Raw genomic sequence first — 14,580 nt, 5'->3', positions numbered from 1 at the left:
AGATTTAAAGTCATACTTTGCCTCTTCATGTCATGCCTAGTGTGTGTGGACTTGTGTGTGCTTAGTTTATCAGGCAGTCTGGGGTGCGACAGCCACACAGATTGTGTTTGCACTGCTACATCTGTCTTGATAGCACAGGCTACAGTCTGACAGCACAGCAAAGTGAGCCCTCTCTGTTCCCTCTTTTCCCTTTCTTTCATTTGTCACTTCCTACTCTCAGCCATCTTCTTGTTGCTGTCTGTGCTAAATCAGAAATTGCCAAGTAGGCCAAGTGTAAAAAACATTTTTTAGATAAGCTTTTCATGATGGGGCTGTAAGGGCTCTGAGTAAACAGTATTTTGAAAGCATTGAACTGTCACTGTGTCATTTATTTCATTTTGACTGTATCATTGGTAGAAAGTGGCTGTGGTTATATAGCACTGTAGATCTCAGCTATCACTTGACTCAGCGGGAGACTTCCTCATCCTTTCTTTATTCCACTAAGTTATCTGTAGGTGGTACTTTTTTCTCTTCTATTCAGTCCTGGTCAATATTACTGATACTACTGAAACACATATTTTAAGTGTGTTTTACTTTATACAGTCATTAAAACAGCCCTATCCTGTAAGTTACTCTGTCCATACCAGAATAAGGAAACACAGACAGGACAGCTGAGTTTGCAGTATGCACAGGGGTTGTTTCTTGCTGTTTAATCCGAGCATTTGCCATTGTTGGTGTTGAGAACATATACTCCATTTTCTGTGTGTGAGACAGAATGCATATGGTGTATTCTGTCTCACATACAGAAAATGTTAAAGCTTTCATGCACTGGATAGAAGCTCAGTCACTACTGTGTTTTGTCAGTTTAGGGTAGAGAGAAGAGGTGTCCATACATATTATACACAAATATGTATGCATTGTTTCATCCCTGTTGCATAAGGACAGTATTAAAATAAATATTCATGATATAGGGTGATAAATATGAGGTGAGAATGCAGTATTGGAGTGTGTGGGTAATATTAAAATCACTATACGTTACACTGGCTTTTTAAATCACCTCTTATAGCCCAGCAGTCTGTATTCTTTGCATGTATCACACTGCAGTCCCATTATACTTCAACCTTTCATGCACTTCAGTGATGCAGTCTGTGCTAAATTACATACACTATGCCCGTATGTATTGCAGCAGTATCTGTTTTGGTATGCATTGCAGTGCTGTAGTCTGTTGTTTCATCTCTCACAACCGCTGTAGTACAACACAAACTAATCTACATTTTCCCGTATCCTAATGTCTGTGATTGACAGGCAGACATGAAGTCTGTTGGCAGACGTCAAAGCTCTTCCTCCTCTGAGTAATGTCAGCATTTAGTCGGAATGATGCTGTATCTACTTACACACAGACGCGCAGACATACTTATCATGCCTCTCCCATTCCTTCTTACCCTGACTCTCCTTCTAATTTCTTCACGCTATTGTGATCAACTCATATCTTTCTCAAACAAACACACAGGCCCCTCATGCACAGAAAATTGAACAGTGAGGCAAACAATGGCTTCTCCTCATTGTTGGTCTCACCGACAATCTGACTGAGATCATACGCCCCACAGCTCGGAGACTTGGAGTGTCATTTAGTGACGATCTTAACACAGATTGCTGCTACTTGAAACCTTTCACATTCTACTTTTATGACAGTTTGTGTGTGTCACAAGTTATAACTAATTATTATTTTTATTGTTGATTAACATGTCCATTATTTTTCAAAATTAATTGATTTGTTGTTAGGTCTATAACATTTCTAAAAATGGCAAAAAATGTCAATCAGTGTTTTCCAAGATGTAGTCCTCAGATGTCTTGTTTTGTCTACAATCCAAAGATATTCAATTTACTGTCTAGGAAAGTAAAGAAACCAGAAAATATTTACAGTTAAGCCGGAATAAATGACAACTGATCGATAAGTAGATTAATTGATGCAGCTTTAGGCACAAGTGTTGTGCTGAGGGATCCCACATTGTATCACAGACTGCATGTGCAAGGCAGCTGCAAGGTGGAATATTGCCAAAGATATGGTGCCATGTCGAGTCATTTTCTTTCACCTGATTCAGCATTAAAAGGGTTGTCAATATTTAGTGGACAGCTTCCCCTCCTGGAATCTGGAAGTTGCCTCGCACTGTTGTGGCTTTGAAAAGACATTATACTTTATCACTGTGTTTATCACTTGGTCATGTTTTATTGCTGTGCTACTGATCTAAACTTAGCCCTACCCTGCTATGTGTTTGCGTTTCAAAACAATGTGGGTGTGTAGTTGATGTTTATGTGTGTGTAATGCTGGTCCGGGGGCCGTCATATCAAATGTGAAGTGGTTCCGTCCTCCTGCCTACAGGAAAGATACATCAGCCGTAACATCCTGACGCACCCTCCACTTCGAACCATGCAGGCAGATGGACATGCGCACGGAGCCTCAAGTGTTTCACCACAAGCATATTTGAGCTGCCAAATTAATTTCTTTGATGAGCAAGCTTTATTTTCCTGTCTGTTTTAAGTGGCACGTATTATCCTAAGAGCTAGAGATCACAGGATGATTTCATTTTTTGTAAAACCACCATTTCCCCCTGAGCTCTGACTAAATAGTTAACTGTACAGATTTGGGGAACAGATTTGTTTTGAACCAGTGCAGCTCTGCAGTCTACACCTGCCCTGTTTTACTTGATCTTTTTGTGTGTAACTGCATCCCCTAAGAGTCCTTTTTCTCGTGCCCATAAGCACATGATTTTGTATTGAGCTGTGAGTGCTGACATCATATTTCAGAGTGCTTAGCAGTACTGTGGCTGAGCTAATACAAGGTAGACACTGATGAAGAACTGCGGCTGCTGCAGAGATGCTTTCTCCACTGCACAGCAGCAGTCGCCAAAGTGTAACTCACACTTACAAAGGTACATTCAAAAAACGTGGAGCTGACTGTATAATTTAGATTTAGAAATGGCACTAAAGCCAAGGAGTATGGTTGTTAGTAAGACAATAAAATTCAAAGAAATATGCAACATTAAAAACAAAAAAGGCCAATTATAAAGATCTGCACGGAAAAAGTCTGTAACTAATTATGTATATGAAACATCCTCTTCAGTAACTGCAGTGATTCCTGCAAGTGTTGATGTTTTTCTTACCTGCTGTGATGCTAAAATGTCTTTTGAGGAAAACATTGAACACCTACATGCCCACTAATTGCAGGTTTCTCTGCATGAGAGCCGCAGCTAAATGCCTTAAATATAAATGTAGGAGGGTTTATCTGTGTTTTGTGTCAATCTCAGAGGGCCCTCATCTCAGCTCCTGCTGAGCTTATTGACCCACTTTTACTCATATCTGCCCTCTCTCTCTCCAGCCCCTTCTACACAAACACTCACACACTATCACAGATTCTTATGTTCATCTTTCATCTCTATATCTAATGAAAACTGTGCCGATTAGTTTTACATTTTTATCCTTATTTTATCTTTCATTTTCCTCTTTTTCACCCATCTGCGGAGAGTCAGATAAATTACTTTTTGTTGTATAAGCAGCATTTCACAGGGGTAATAAGGGTATATATGACATTTGATAGATGCAAAAAGAGCTCACAATCTCTGTTTTGTTTCTCCTACATCCAGTAAAATGATGGGAAACTGTCTGAGCCTATTGGGGCATTACATCAACAGTGCAGAAAATGTGCTGCAAGACTGTTTCAAAGAAACACAAATGTATTGCCATATGTTCCAATAAATCCCCACTATCTCATTCCCTAACATGCCGTCAGTTTAAACTGAAGGCCATAATGTTAAAATAGCTTTCTGTATGAGTGAGAGCTGCTGAACACAAGCCGTAATGAACACACACTTTAACTGCTTTACTTCAGGGCACTCTGTGGCTGTCTTCATCACATTTCTTTCTTCTGCTGTGGCATTCCTCGCTGATGGCTCATTGATTCCTGTTAAACAGAGAACGAACATGCAGGCCTTAGGTTGAAGCCGTACATGAGAAAGTGTGAAGAAGTCAGTTAGCCTGCAGACAAATGGTTTAAATTTTTCTCATAGCACAGTGGGTACAGTACAAAGGGAAAAAACAAGGGATGATATTTAGTGTGTGTCTGCATGCTCTCTGATATGGCCTGTGTTATCGGACAATAGCTTCTCTATGCGAGGGCTCTCCTCGAGGCTGAAATTGTTGCCTGTCATTCTCCCTCTCTCCTCTGCTCTCTTTTCCCTCTCACCCCTCCTCTTTCCTTCCCTCTCTGTCTTTCTGTTTTCTCCTTTCTTCTCTCCATTGTGTCTTCTCTCTCTCTCTCTTTCACACAGTCAGTCATTCTTTTCCCAGAATGGCTGCATTGCTGTTGTTCTGCAAGAGTCTTTGACATAAGGGCCCATGCAAACATAAACCCACTGTTGTGCTTGTGATGCTTAACTCAGGAGTATGTGCACTCAAAGCTATTGATACAGGGCTATTGCCACAGATATACAGAGGCTCACATCACCTACACATGCTGACCTCCACCTGTTTGGTTTCATCAGTCACCTGATGAAACCAAAAACCGCCTTATTTTTGTATTTTTAAAGTTGTCATGATGTCTTGCCAATAAATATGTGGCATTCTCACCTGTAATTGAAGTGTACAGTAGTAGTACTATCAGTTTGGTCACTGCAGAATTGTGACCAAGATAGACGGTGTACTATGTAGTCTAATGCCAGTACTGTCATATCTGTGATAAGGTAATATCGGCCTAGACGATTTATTGGTCGTGCTCGAACAGAGCCTGGCAGAAGACAAGAATAAAGTGATTTTAATTGATCCCTGTAGGGCAGTTTGTTCCCTTTCTTTTCTCCATTGTGAGGTCAAAGGATCAGTAACAGAGCAGCTGGAGAACTCATCGTGTGGATACTTGCCAAAACAGTGACTTAAACACAGACTCTCCTATTGACAAACAGTGTTGTAGATTGGCATCAGGTATCGGTGCCACCCTGTTCTCTATGGCCAAAAGCCAAAGCGTGGTTTGGCCTATATACTAGGATTTGGGGTGTAAATGTATTTTTATGGAGGCACTTTATCAAGGTAAGCCAGGATAAAGTCCTGACAGCTTGGTTCATGTCATGTCCAGTGCACGGTGTGCTTAGTGAGGTCTTCATCAGGCTGATACTGAGCCAGGGCATTCCTATTAAAATGTAAATATTAGTGTTGAAGGTTAAATGTTACTATTAAGTGGTATTTTTAATATAGAAGTTAAACATTTCAGCCTCAGAACTTCACACACACACACACACACACACACACACACACTTTTACAATACACTCATGCACCAGGAGTGACAGGCACGCAGGTTCAGACTTGCCAGCTTGGCAGCTCGCTTACTGCTTTGGCCATGTTTTCTGATGAATTCTCAAAGTGTACATAATGTGATATATATAGTGTGTATGAGGGAGAGAGTTTTACAGTCCCTAATTTGTCAGTATTACTTTCACATTAAGCCAAAGTAGCATGTCAGTTGTAATTTATTAAGCAGCTCCATGCAGGTTTATATTTATGAAGTGTATGCTTTATAAACTGTGCGTGTGTGTGTGTATGAGTCGGCTAATGCTCTGTGAGAACATTGGTCCTCGATGCGTCTTGATATTTACAGTTAATTATCTTTAAATCAAGAGTGATTTCACGTTACTTACTTGCTTGATTGTGATGGATTTGCTGACATTGCAGCAGAGTGGACCATGACTGCTGCACATTTGTACTCAACACACTTTAGGCTATATGCCAAACAGTTTTTAGGAGACCCGTGTCTCTTGAATTCACATCATACATATCGCCTCTCTTATATGTGACAAAGATGTACACCTTGAGCCTCTTACTGCAGATAATCTGTCACAACACCTTGACTGTGTGTTCCTTCTATTAAATTTAGTATCAAAGGGAGGTGAAGTGTCAGGAGAGGTGACAAAAAAAATTAATCTTTATGTTGTCTATGTGCTCTGTTAATCATTTTCTGAGGGATGGAGTATTTCACTTGTACTTTGGATACTTTTCTCCCCTTTCCCTGCTATTTCATTTAGTCAGATTACACTGTGTCTCCTGTCAGTTGTCAGCACAGTGTGATTGACCTGGACTAGCTTAGGTTGTCGTAGCTCTCAACCTCCTTTAGTTTTTTCCTGTCACACTAACCTCTTGTGTGAGTGTGTCCTGTTGTGTATGCTGCAGTCCACAGAGACGAAGCCAGGGTTTAGCTGTGTCTCATGATTTATTCATTCTGTGAGTGGCTGTGCAGGTGTGTGTATGTGTTGTTGTTGGTGTGTGTGTGTGTGTGTGTGTGTGTGTGTGTGTGTGTGTGTGTGTGTGTGTGTACAGGGAAAGGCTTATCAGCGTTTTAAAACATCAGGCATTACGATACAAGCTGATCAATTGGACTGACGGTCTTAACATGCTGATGTGTAGGTACATGGAGACAGAGATAGATGGATTGATGAATTGATACCTTTGTCTTCTTCACTCATCTGTCTTTTCTCTCCTTCCTCACAGGCAACCAGACAAACTGGTGGTGGTTTGGACGCGCAGGAGTCGGCGGAAATCCTCTAAGGTGTGAATTTGATAAGTGGCATTGTCAAATAAAATAAATAAACATTTAAACAAGTATGAAACTTTATTATTTTGTCCCTTTGTCCTGCAGTCCCACAGCTGGCAGCCTGGCATCAAAAATCCCTACAGAGGAGTGGTGGTGTGGCCTGTACCAGAGAACATTGAGATCACTGTCACTCTTTTCAAGGTAGGCCACAGCTGTTTTAATAGCACTGAGACAAGTATATCTATATTTAAGGTGAACTAGGGTTGTTTATAGAGCATGAGGGTTGACTTTTATTTTTAAGATGTGTTTAATTTCAGTAAATAGGTGTGTATTTTTCATTACATAAATGCATCATAAGTAGGAGGAATGATATTAAGAGTAGATTAGAGTCTTATGTTTTGATTTGTGCATAAAAAGAATGTATTTATTATATGACTGCAAGGTCTGTTTATAGGTATAATAATACAGTTGTGTCTGTAAATGACACAGTTGTACAGACAGTATCTGTCACCGTACCTGGCTTACTTAAACATGCTGGGCCTCTGTGCTGACAGGCTAGCTCAGAGCCCAGTGTCTTATTACCTCTCTGTATCTTTACTAGCCCTCCTGCCACAAATACCTACGTACCTGCCTCTGCCTTGTGTAGGTGTTCGAAGCTCTTTTCTTTGAAGGCACACAGTGGTGTCTGTGAAAAGTACATATGTAAAAAAAAAAAAAGCCCAACTTTCATGTGTACTGCCTCAGTTTTCTAGGCCTATGCTTGTCTAGCACTGCTGTAGATGTTAGTGTCTCTCTATTCTGGGCCCACTTTCACTTCCTGTCCCAGAGGAAGTAATAAAGCAGTTTTTGTAATGAGACACAAAGCAAAGCCACTGAGGACAGGGTTCACCCACATCTGTTTGATGAAGCCATAAACCAAATAATATCACCTCTGCCATCTGCATCAGAATACTTTCCTTTCATTACAGCTGCTACAGTGGAAATTAAGCGATTTCCGACTGCTAGGAGATAAACACAGCTCCGATGAATAATGAAGTAGCACAGAATTATCACGTTGGGTCATATGATTCTTTTTTAAAGGAACACTGCACTAGTTTTACAAATAGAAGTCATTTTACTCGTCATGAAGAGACATACTCGTCCTATTAAAATAGCTGTATAATGTATTTTGTTGCCATGATGATATAATCAGGGTTACACTACAAATTTATGATGGAAAGCCTGCACAACAAGGCATGGATTTTGAAATTCGTAGGCATTTACTAGATAGGGAGGGTCTAACAAATAGATGCTGTCCATTGCATTAATGGTAAATGTAGGATCCAGAGTTTTCAGAGTTTAAGCCATATGAAGGACTAAAATTAAGGATTTATATGAAACCTCTGCTGAAACTATTCTGACCATCTGTCTCTCGTGTCTTCGAACTTCATGAGTAACCTTTGAATATAAAAAAGATTGCTGAATGCGGGTCTAAGTCTGTGAAAATCCAACTCATAATTTAGATATTTCTGCAGTGTGTCGACTCAAGGCTAAAGCAAACGTTGAGAGTGATTTAGAGATGCGCTTACACCCCTGTCTGGCCTGAAGCTCTGCAGTGAAAACAGCTGAGCTCAGCAGTATTTCAGCCTGTTCCTTAGGGAGATGTACACCAGCAGGGAGCCTCAGCTGAACTTTGTAGACAGGAAGAAAATGCTGGAATTAATATGTAACTTAACCGGGCAGCGTTCTGGCTGCTCATTTTGTGGGCAGAATCTATCAGAACAGCGACGATGTTCAGAAAGCAGAGTGGGCACTTAGTATCATCTGCATTTTCTAAACTTGTAGAAGATCTTGATGTAACTTTGTTAATTTCAAAACATTAATGACTCTAAGTCAGAAGAAAAGGGTTATGTACTGTCACTGACCTGCAGCTTGCAGCACTAAACACTGCCGACAACTCCATAAACTGAGACTAAACCGAGATGGCTGATAATATCAGACTCTGTTGGCTTTTAGAAGCAGTTTATAAGGCAGTGAAACAAAAGAAGGATGAGGCAGCTGCATGACTCGCTGTGGGTGTTTGTGTCCATGTGGGTGTTGTGTTGAACTGTTGTGCCAGACTGCAGGAATATTGATTTCCTGGGGTGTGTCAGAGGCATAGTCAGACAGAAAGGGCATCAGTGCATGTGTTTGCTTGTGTGTAGGTGTAGGTGTAGTGCTGGGGCTGCAACAAACGATTATACTCAGTATTGATTAATTGATTTATAATTTTGTCTGGAAAAGGCAAAAAGTAATAGCAACAGTTACAGCAAATGATTATCTCATAATATCTGACCCCAAAGTCATGTATTAGAATAGATATTTTAATGGTTAACCCCGTGGTAAATGATTTTTGATAATATGAGTCACAGAAATACAGCTTTATCCTACCAAATTTGGATTTTAACTTGATACACTACCTCGGTAACTATTAAACCGTCATTTTAGATTTGCAAGTAATTTGATGGTTTTAATTATTTCAGCAGTGCATTGTGCATATGTGTGCTTTAGCACTGGATTAGGTGTGCATTGTTTCTGTGAATATGTGTGTATGAAAGGAGTAGGTTGATCAGGTTAGATTTGCATGTCTTTGTATGTCCAGCAGCCATTTGTGGTTGTGTGTATGTTCTGCTCAAGGGCAGTGAAGGTCGTCTGCGCCAGCACAGTAATACAGGGCTGCCTGTTGTCTTGCTGCCTCCATTACTGTCTCCTCTCATCATCTCACAGCCAGAGAGGCAGGAAGCGAGACAACACAGAGACACAAGTACAGTGTATCAATAGAGAGGCAAACTAGACCAGGCAGGCAGAGAAACATCCATAGTTTTGCATTCGTCTCCATTATCACATCATGATTAATTGATGTTTGATGTTTTAGTGTTTCTGCTTTCTGTTCAGTTTGAAGTTTGCCTGTCCATTAAGTAAAAAGTATACTTTACAATTAAAACCCATGGTTAAAACAGAGATACACACACAAAATGAATTCCATACTGGACCGGCATAAACAGCAATACACATGTAGAAAGTCAGTGGTTGTTGCAGTCAGGCCAAGAGTCATTAACTCATTATCATGTAATTAAAAGTTACCTCATTAAATCAAAACATCAGACACATACACGAGAGAGGAAGGAGGACCGTCAAACCAGGTCAGTGGGTAAATGGAGCAAGAATAGAGAGTATAAGCAGAGAAGAGAAGCTGTCACTCATAAACTGTGAGTCTTCTGTGTTGTAGCTTTTGTGTTGTAAGTCTTCTGGCACACTAAAATGAAAATCTCCAGTTAATGACATGAATTGCTTCAAGACTGAATTATTGAGTGTTGCGTAAGACAGGTTGCGTGATGGTTCATAATTATTTCTGAAGTCTAGTTTTGATACTCTATTAAATGCACTGTGGTTGCAGTGAAATTAAGTATACTGTATGTTGTGTACTTAAACATTGCTTTCTCCATTACCCCTGCAGGACCCCCATGCAGAGGAGTTTGAAGACAAAGAGTGGACATTTGTTATTGAAAATGTAAGTACCATTTTTGTTTTTGTGTTTTCTTTAACCTTATGTGGGGAAGGGGAGTACTCTATGATGGGATGCTTTGCTCTGAAGCACCTGAACAGTCATGTACAATGTCTGGTGATGACAACTTCAAGGTAAAACTCGACAAACGTATTATTTCTCATCCTCAACTTGTCTATAGAAATCCTCTTTGCATTACATATGCAGCTTCTGCCACCATGTGGTCAGACCATACTATTACATCCTTCTCTCAGTGTGAATGGTAGCTCTCAGATTCAACCACAAGCACTGACTTACATCATGTTGACATACATGCATGACCACAATGAGTGTTTAGCACAGGTGTTTGTGTGTGTGTGTGTGTGTGTGTATATGTGTGTGTGTGTTTATGGTATTAACAGCCTGTAATTCTATAAGCAATCCTGAGGCTGCAAACCTCAGGTGTGCTTTTGTAATATCTAGTATTCTAGTATTATTCTAGTAACCTAACTACCAACAATGGTTGGCAGTAGTTACATATCCATATATTTAATAATTTATTCATTTGTTCAACTTTATTTTTAGAATGCAGTTTAGAAACAGTCATTTTTCCCTATCTTGCATTTTGTCATATTGGTCACACAACTGTTCAAGGCAACAGAAGCAGAGGAAGAAGGACTGGATTGATTGTAAGGCAAGGGCCATTTAATGCTATGCACTGTTAGATGAAAACTAGGACTCAAAAGACAGGGAAGGAGAAGGAGAAGAGAGAGGAACTGATTGAGCAATTTGGGAAAATGGGAGGGATGGATTGAGGGAAGAGGGAGGGGAACAGAGGGAAACAGAGAGAAGACTTTGGACATGTACCAGTGGCTAGGGAACAGGAAACTTGCTGTTCAGAAGTGATTTGCTGTGTTTAAACATCTGCTGGAGCCTGTTCTGTGACATGGTGTGCCTAAGCAATACAGACATGTCAGACAAATGAGGCCTTTGTGCTTACACATTTCTGGTTTTAGCCTGTTAGTAGAAATGTGAGGTTATTATAAAATGTATGATGATTGCTTTCTGTGACAGTGCTGTCATTTGGTGTCTCCTAAACACTTAAAAAGACAGTTGGTAACTTTTCTAGAAGTAATATTGTGTCATATTTGGAGAAGCTGTCATTACATTCTGAAAGAAGTACATAAGATAGATAGTCTGTGACTAAAATCATGTTCGCACTGCTGCTAATGGCATTTGCTAGAATCAGACCCAGCGTGTTCAGCAACAACCAGCCAGAGATGAGGAGTCTCTAACGCAGCAGAGGAGTCTCTAACACAGCTGTCAATCATGTCAGTCACTACATGAACTGCAGTCAAACTGTCAAACTAGGCAGCACTGATCAAATATGAATCAAGATTCTCTTACTGCATTGACTATTTCTCTCGTCACATGTTTCCAGAAACATATTTTAGCACACGGTTTTGCTGTAAAATGAGAACGTTGGTCCAGCTGGTTGGCGGTGCCTGGGGCTCCCATTTAACTGTATCCAACATGGCGCTCAGATCACAAATTTTCTCATTTTACAGCCAAACAGTCACTAGAATATGTATCTGAAGACATTTGAGGCTTGAAATAGGCAATGCAGTTAAAGAATCTTGATAATAAAAGTTACCAACCTACAGAAATATTGCATGTATTCTAATTAATTTGTGTTCTGTAACATTGGAGGAAAACATAACAGCGTATTTCTGTCACTCTACTGGTTGTCACTATGATAAAATTGATAATTTACTTTGCTCTGTGAGATCAGAGGTCAAGATCTGCCACAGGGCAGTGCCTTTTGACCTGGTAGAAATTCCCTTCAACAGCGTGGGTCCATGCTTGTCTCAGGTGCTTGTCCTGGTCCTGTAGTTGAAGGAGGAGCCCCCCTTGCTTAATACACTCACACAGATCACAGGAAAAGCGTGACCTTCCTTAAAGTATTCGAGTGTCCCCGTCTGGTCCTCACATTTGGCTGTGCTGGTCAAAAATTTTATTTTAGGTAGCCCAGTTTGTAGGATCACTAATGAAGTCCTCAGGGTGTTTCATGTAACTGTTGAACATTGTGCCAGTTTTGTGTTCCTGAGAAGAAATGCAAGCCTGGGCATGTGTTGCCAAAACTGCTGTAACAGTAAGAAGTCAAGAATGTCATTCAACATTTGGAGACAAAGTTGATACTCTGCTCTGACTTTGTTTTTGCTGGCATGGGTGTTTTTTCGAAGGTATAGCTGTCTAACACGTTTTGTTTCATTTGAAGTAAACATTAGCAGTTACAGGAAAGAGATGGCGCTTATGCAGGAATTAGTCTTTAAACGTTAGAGCTCCTGAGAGTCACTAAGATGAGCAAATGAATCTTAAATGACTTCTCAAAGCTGATGCCAACTTCCAAATGCTCTGATTTGTAAACTTTTTTAACACTAAGAGAAGGGGGCATCACTGGTGATCAACAGGGATAGACCTCTGATACTTCTCAACCCTCTTTTTTTTTTTTTTAAGAATGTAGGTGGAAAAAAGAAAAGGAGCTGGCTGAGTGCTTTGCCACTGTCACTTTCTGTACACGTCAAGCTCAAAGGAACGACAGCAGAAACTGCTCTACCTTTCTCTCTTTGATAGAAAGCTGAGAAGACAAGCAGGTCAGCCGGTTCTCTCTGGCCAGAGCGTGGGAGAGAGCGAAAAGGAGAGCAAGAAAGGGAGAGAAAAAGACAAGTTTGTGGGTTTGCCTGTGTCTCTGCATACCTGACTAATGACAGAAAGATCAAAGCCCCACCAGCCCCCTGACAGCAGGAATGGAGAGCACAGAGGAGGGAGGAAGGAGGTGAGGAAGGGAGGGAGGAGAGGAAGAAAGCAACCTTATACCCTTACATGCTCAGATGTAGAGGGAGCGCCATGATGAAAAAATGGGATAAAGACTAATGGTGTGATTTCTGGATGTATTTGTTTATTTAGAAAACACCTTTGGGGGTTTTAGGGCCTTAGATGGTTTTATGAATAATAAACAGGAAGTAGACAGGGGTACATTTTGCTTGCTTTTTTTGGGTATGACATTTAGTAATTTAAATTAAAAGACTTATATTGGACAGACAGCTTTATTCTTATGCTCATATTTCTAGTATCACAAGTGCGTTGTCAGGATTGTGGCTTTAAGTCTTGACCTCTCTGCCTGTATGTGATTTTTTTGATATTAGTGGTATAGTATGCAGGATTTGTCACTTGCTGTTTGTTAACAGACATTTATACTTGGCCCTCCTCCTTGGTTCAACAAGACTACGAGAGCAGATATGAATATATGGTTAAGGGAGCTAGAGAGTGAATGAAGAAAGTAGTGTGTGTGTAGCTTAACCTCGCCCTCGATCAAACAGACACACAGACCTGCAGCAAGGATCCACAGAGCAGGAGACAGATAGAGACAGCGGTGTAACCCTGGTCGCTATGTTTTTGTAGAGTCCCAGTCATGCACTGCTATTGACTGGGAGCTTTACACCACTTTCCAAAGGTTGACACCCAGACACGTCCCGCACAAACTAAAATAAGGTGAAAATAAGAAAATACAAGCATAGGGCAGACACACATCCCGATATTGCTGTGGTGTGTAGTTTTGTCCTGGTTTTAATTTTTCATTTGCATGCTACTCTTTTCTTTTATATAATATATTTTTGAGGCATTTTTTTTTGCCTTTAATTGATAGGAAAGCCAAGTGTGAAGGGGGAGAGAAAATGGGAATGACATGCAGCAAAGGGCCACAGGCTGGAGTCGGACCCAGGCCGCTGTGGCAACAGCCTTGTACACAGGGTGCCTGCTCTATCCACTAAGCCACGACGCCCCGCATTTGCATGCTACTGTTAGGGTATCTTCATAGAAAGCCCACCTGCATTGAGACATTGCTTTCCTCAGGACTTAAGTGGTACTGACTGGTGCTATGCTGTGACTTAAACCTGTTGAATTGCTGAGTACTATGACCCTTACTGTTATTACCCTTAAAACATATGAAGGTTGGTTTGCAGAGGAACATCATCCAGCTCAAGTAGTCATTCTCAGCTTCACCTATAGTTCATATTTCCAGGTGTAACGTATAAAAGTAAAGCAGCTATTCATATTATTTACTAAACTGATTAAGTTTTGTTTCGAGCCAAAGTGCATTGAGTCTTTTAATTTAAAGACACTGTAGGTTCCTGGTTTCTCACTACAACAGCAGTAAATGAGCAGAAATTAAGGAAGTACATAAATTGGCCACAAGAGGGCAGTGTGCCCTAAGATCTGTGAAAGCCCTTTTACAAACATTCACAGATAAATCAGTTGGATTACACCCTTATGTCACCTGAGTGTTTGTGTATGTGTGTCAATGGGAAAGGTATCTTTGTGCGGCTGCATGTGAATGTCAGAATGTCTGTGTTGATGTGTGTGTGATGAAAGGTGTAACGGTACCCAAACATTAGATGTTTGTGTATGTCTGATCATATTTTCCTCTGACTTTGCATGAGTGTGTAGACCGCTCAGATCCCCCCACTC

The 14,580-nt window shown here is 40.6% G+C and overlaps 1 protein-coding gene across 5 annotated transcripts in view; it reads left to right on the top strand.

Annotated features, from left to right (window-relative positions):
• ehbp1 (EH domain binding protein 1) overlaps positions 1-14,580 on the top strand; it is a 162,787-nt gene that overhangs the window by 13,414 nt on the left and 134,793 nt on the right. For all 5 annotated transcript variants that reach the window (XM_033612644.2, XM_078160960.1, XM_033612643.2 and 2 more), the window contains exons 3-5: positions 6,509-6,566; positions 6,657-6,752; positions 10,027-10,080. In XM_033612644.2, coding sequence (XP_033468535.1) covers positions 6,509-6,566; positions 6,657-6,752; positions 10,027-10,080 — 208 coding nt within the window. The remainder of the gene's footprint in view (positions 1-6,508; positions 6,567-6,656; positions 6,753-10,026; positions 10,081-14,580) is intronic.

Source organism: Epinephelus lanceolatus, chromosome 17 (assembly GCF_041903045.1).
Source record: "Epinephelus lanceolatus isolate andai-2023 chromosome 17, ASM4190304v1, whole genome shotgun sequence".
Lineage (NCBI taxonomy): Eukaryota > Metazoa > Chordata > Actinopteri > Perciformes > Serranidae > Epinephelus > Epinephelus lanceolatus.
This window is presented reverse-complemented; position numbering and strand designations above follow the sequence as displayed.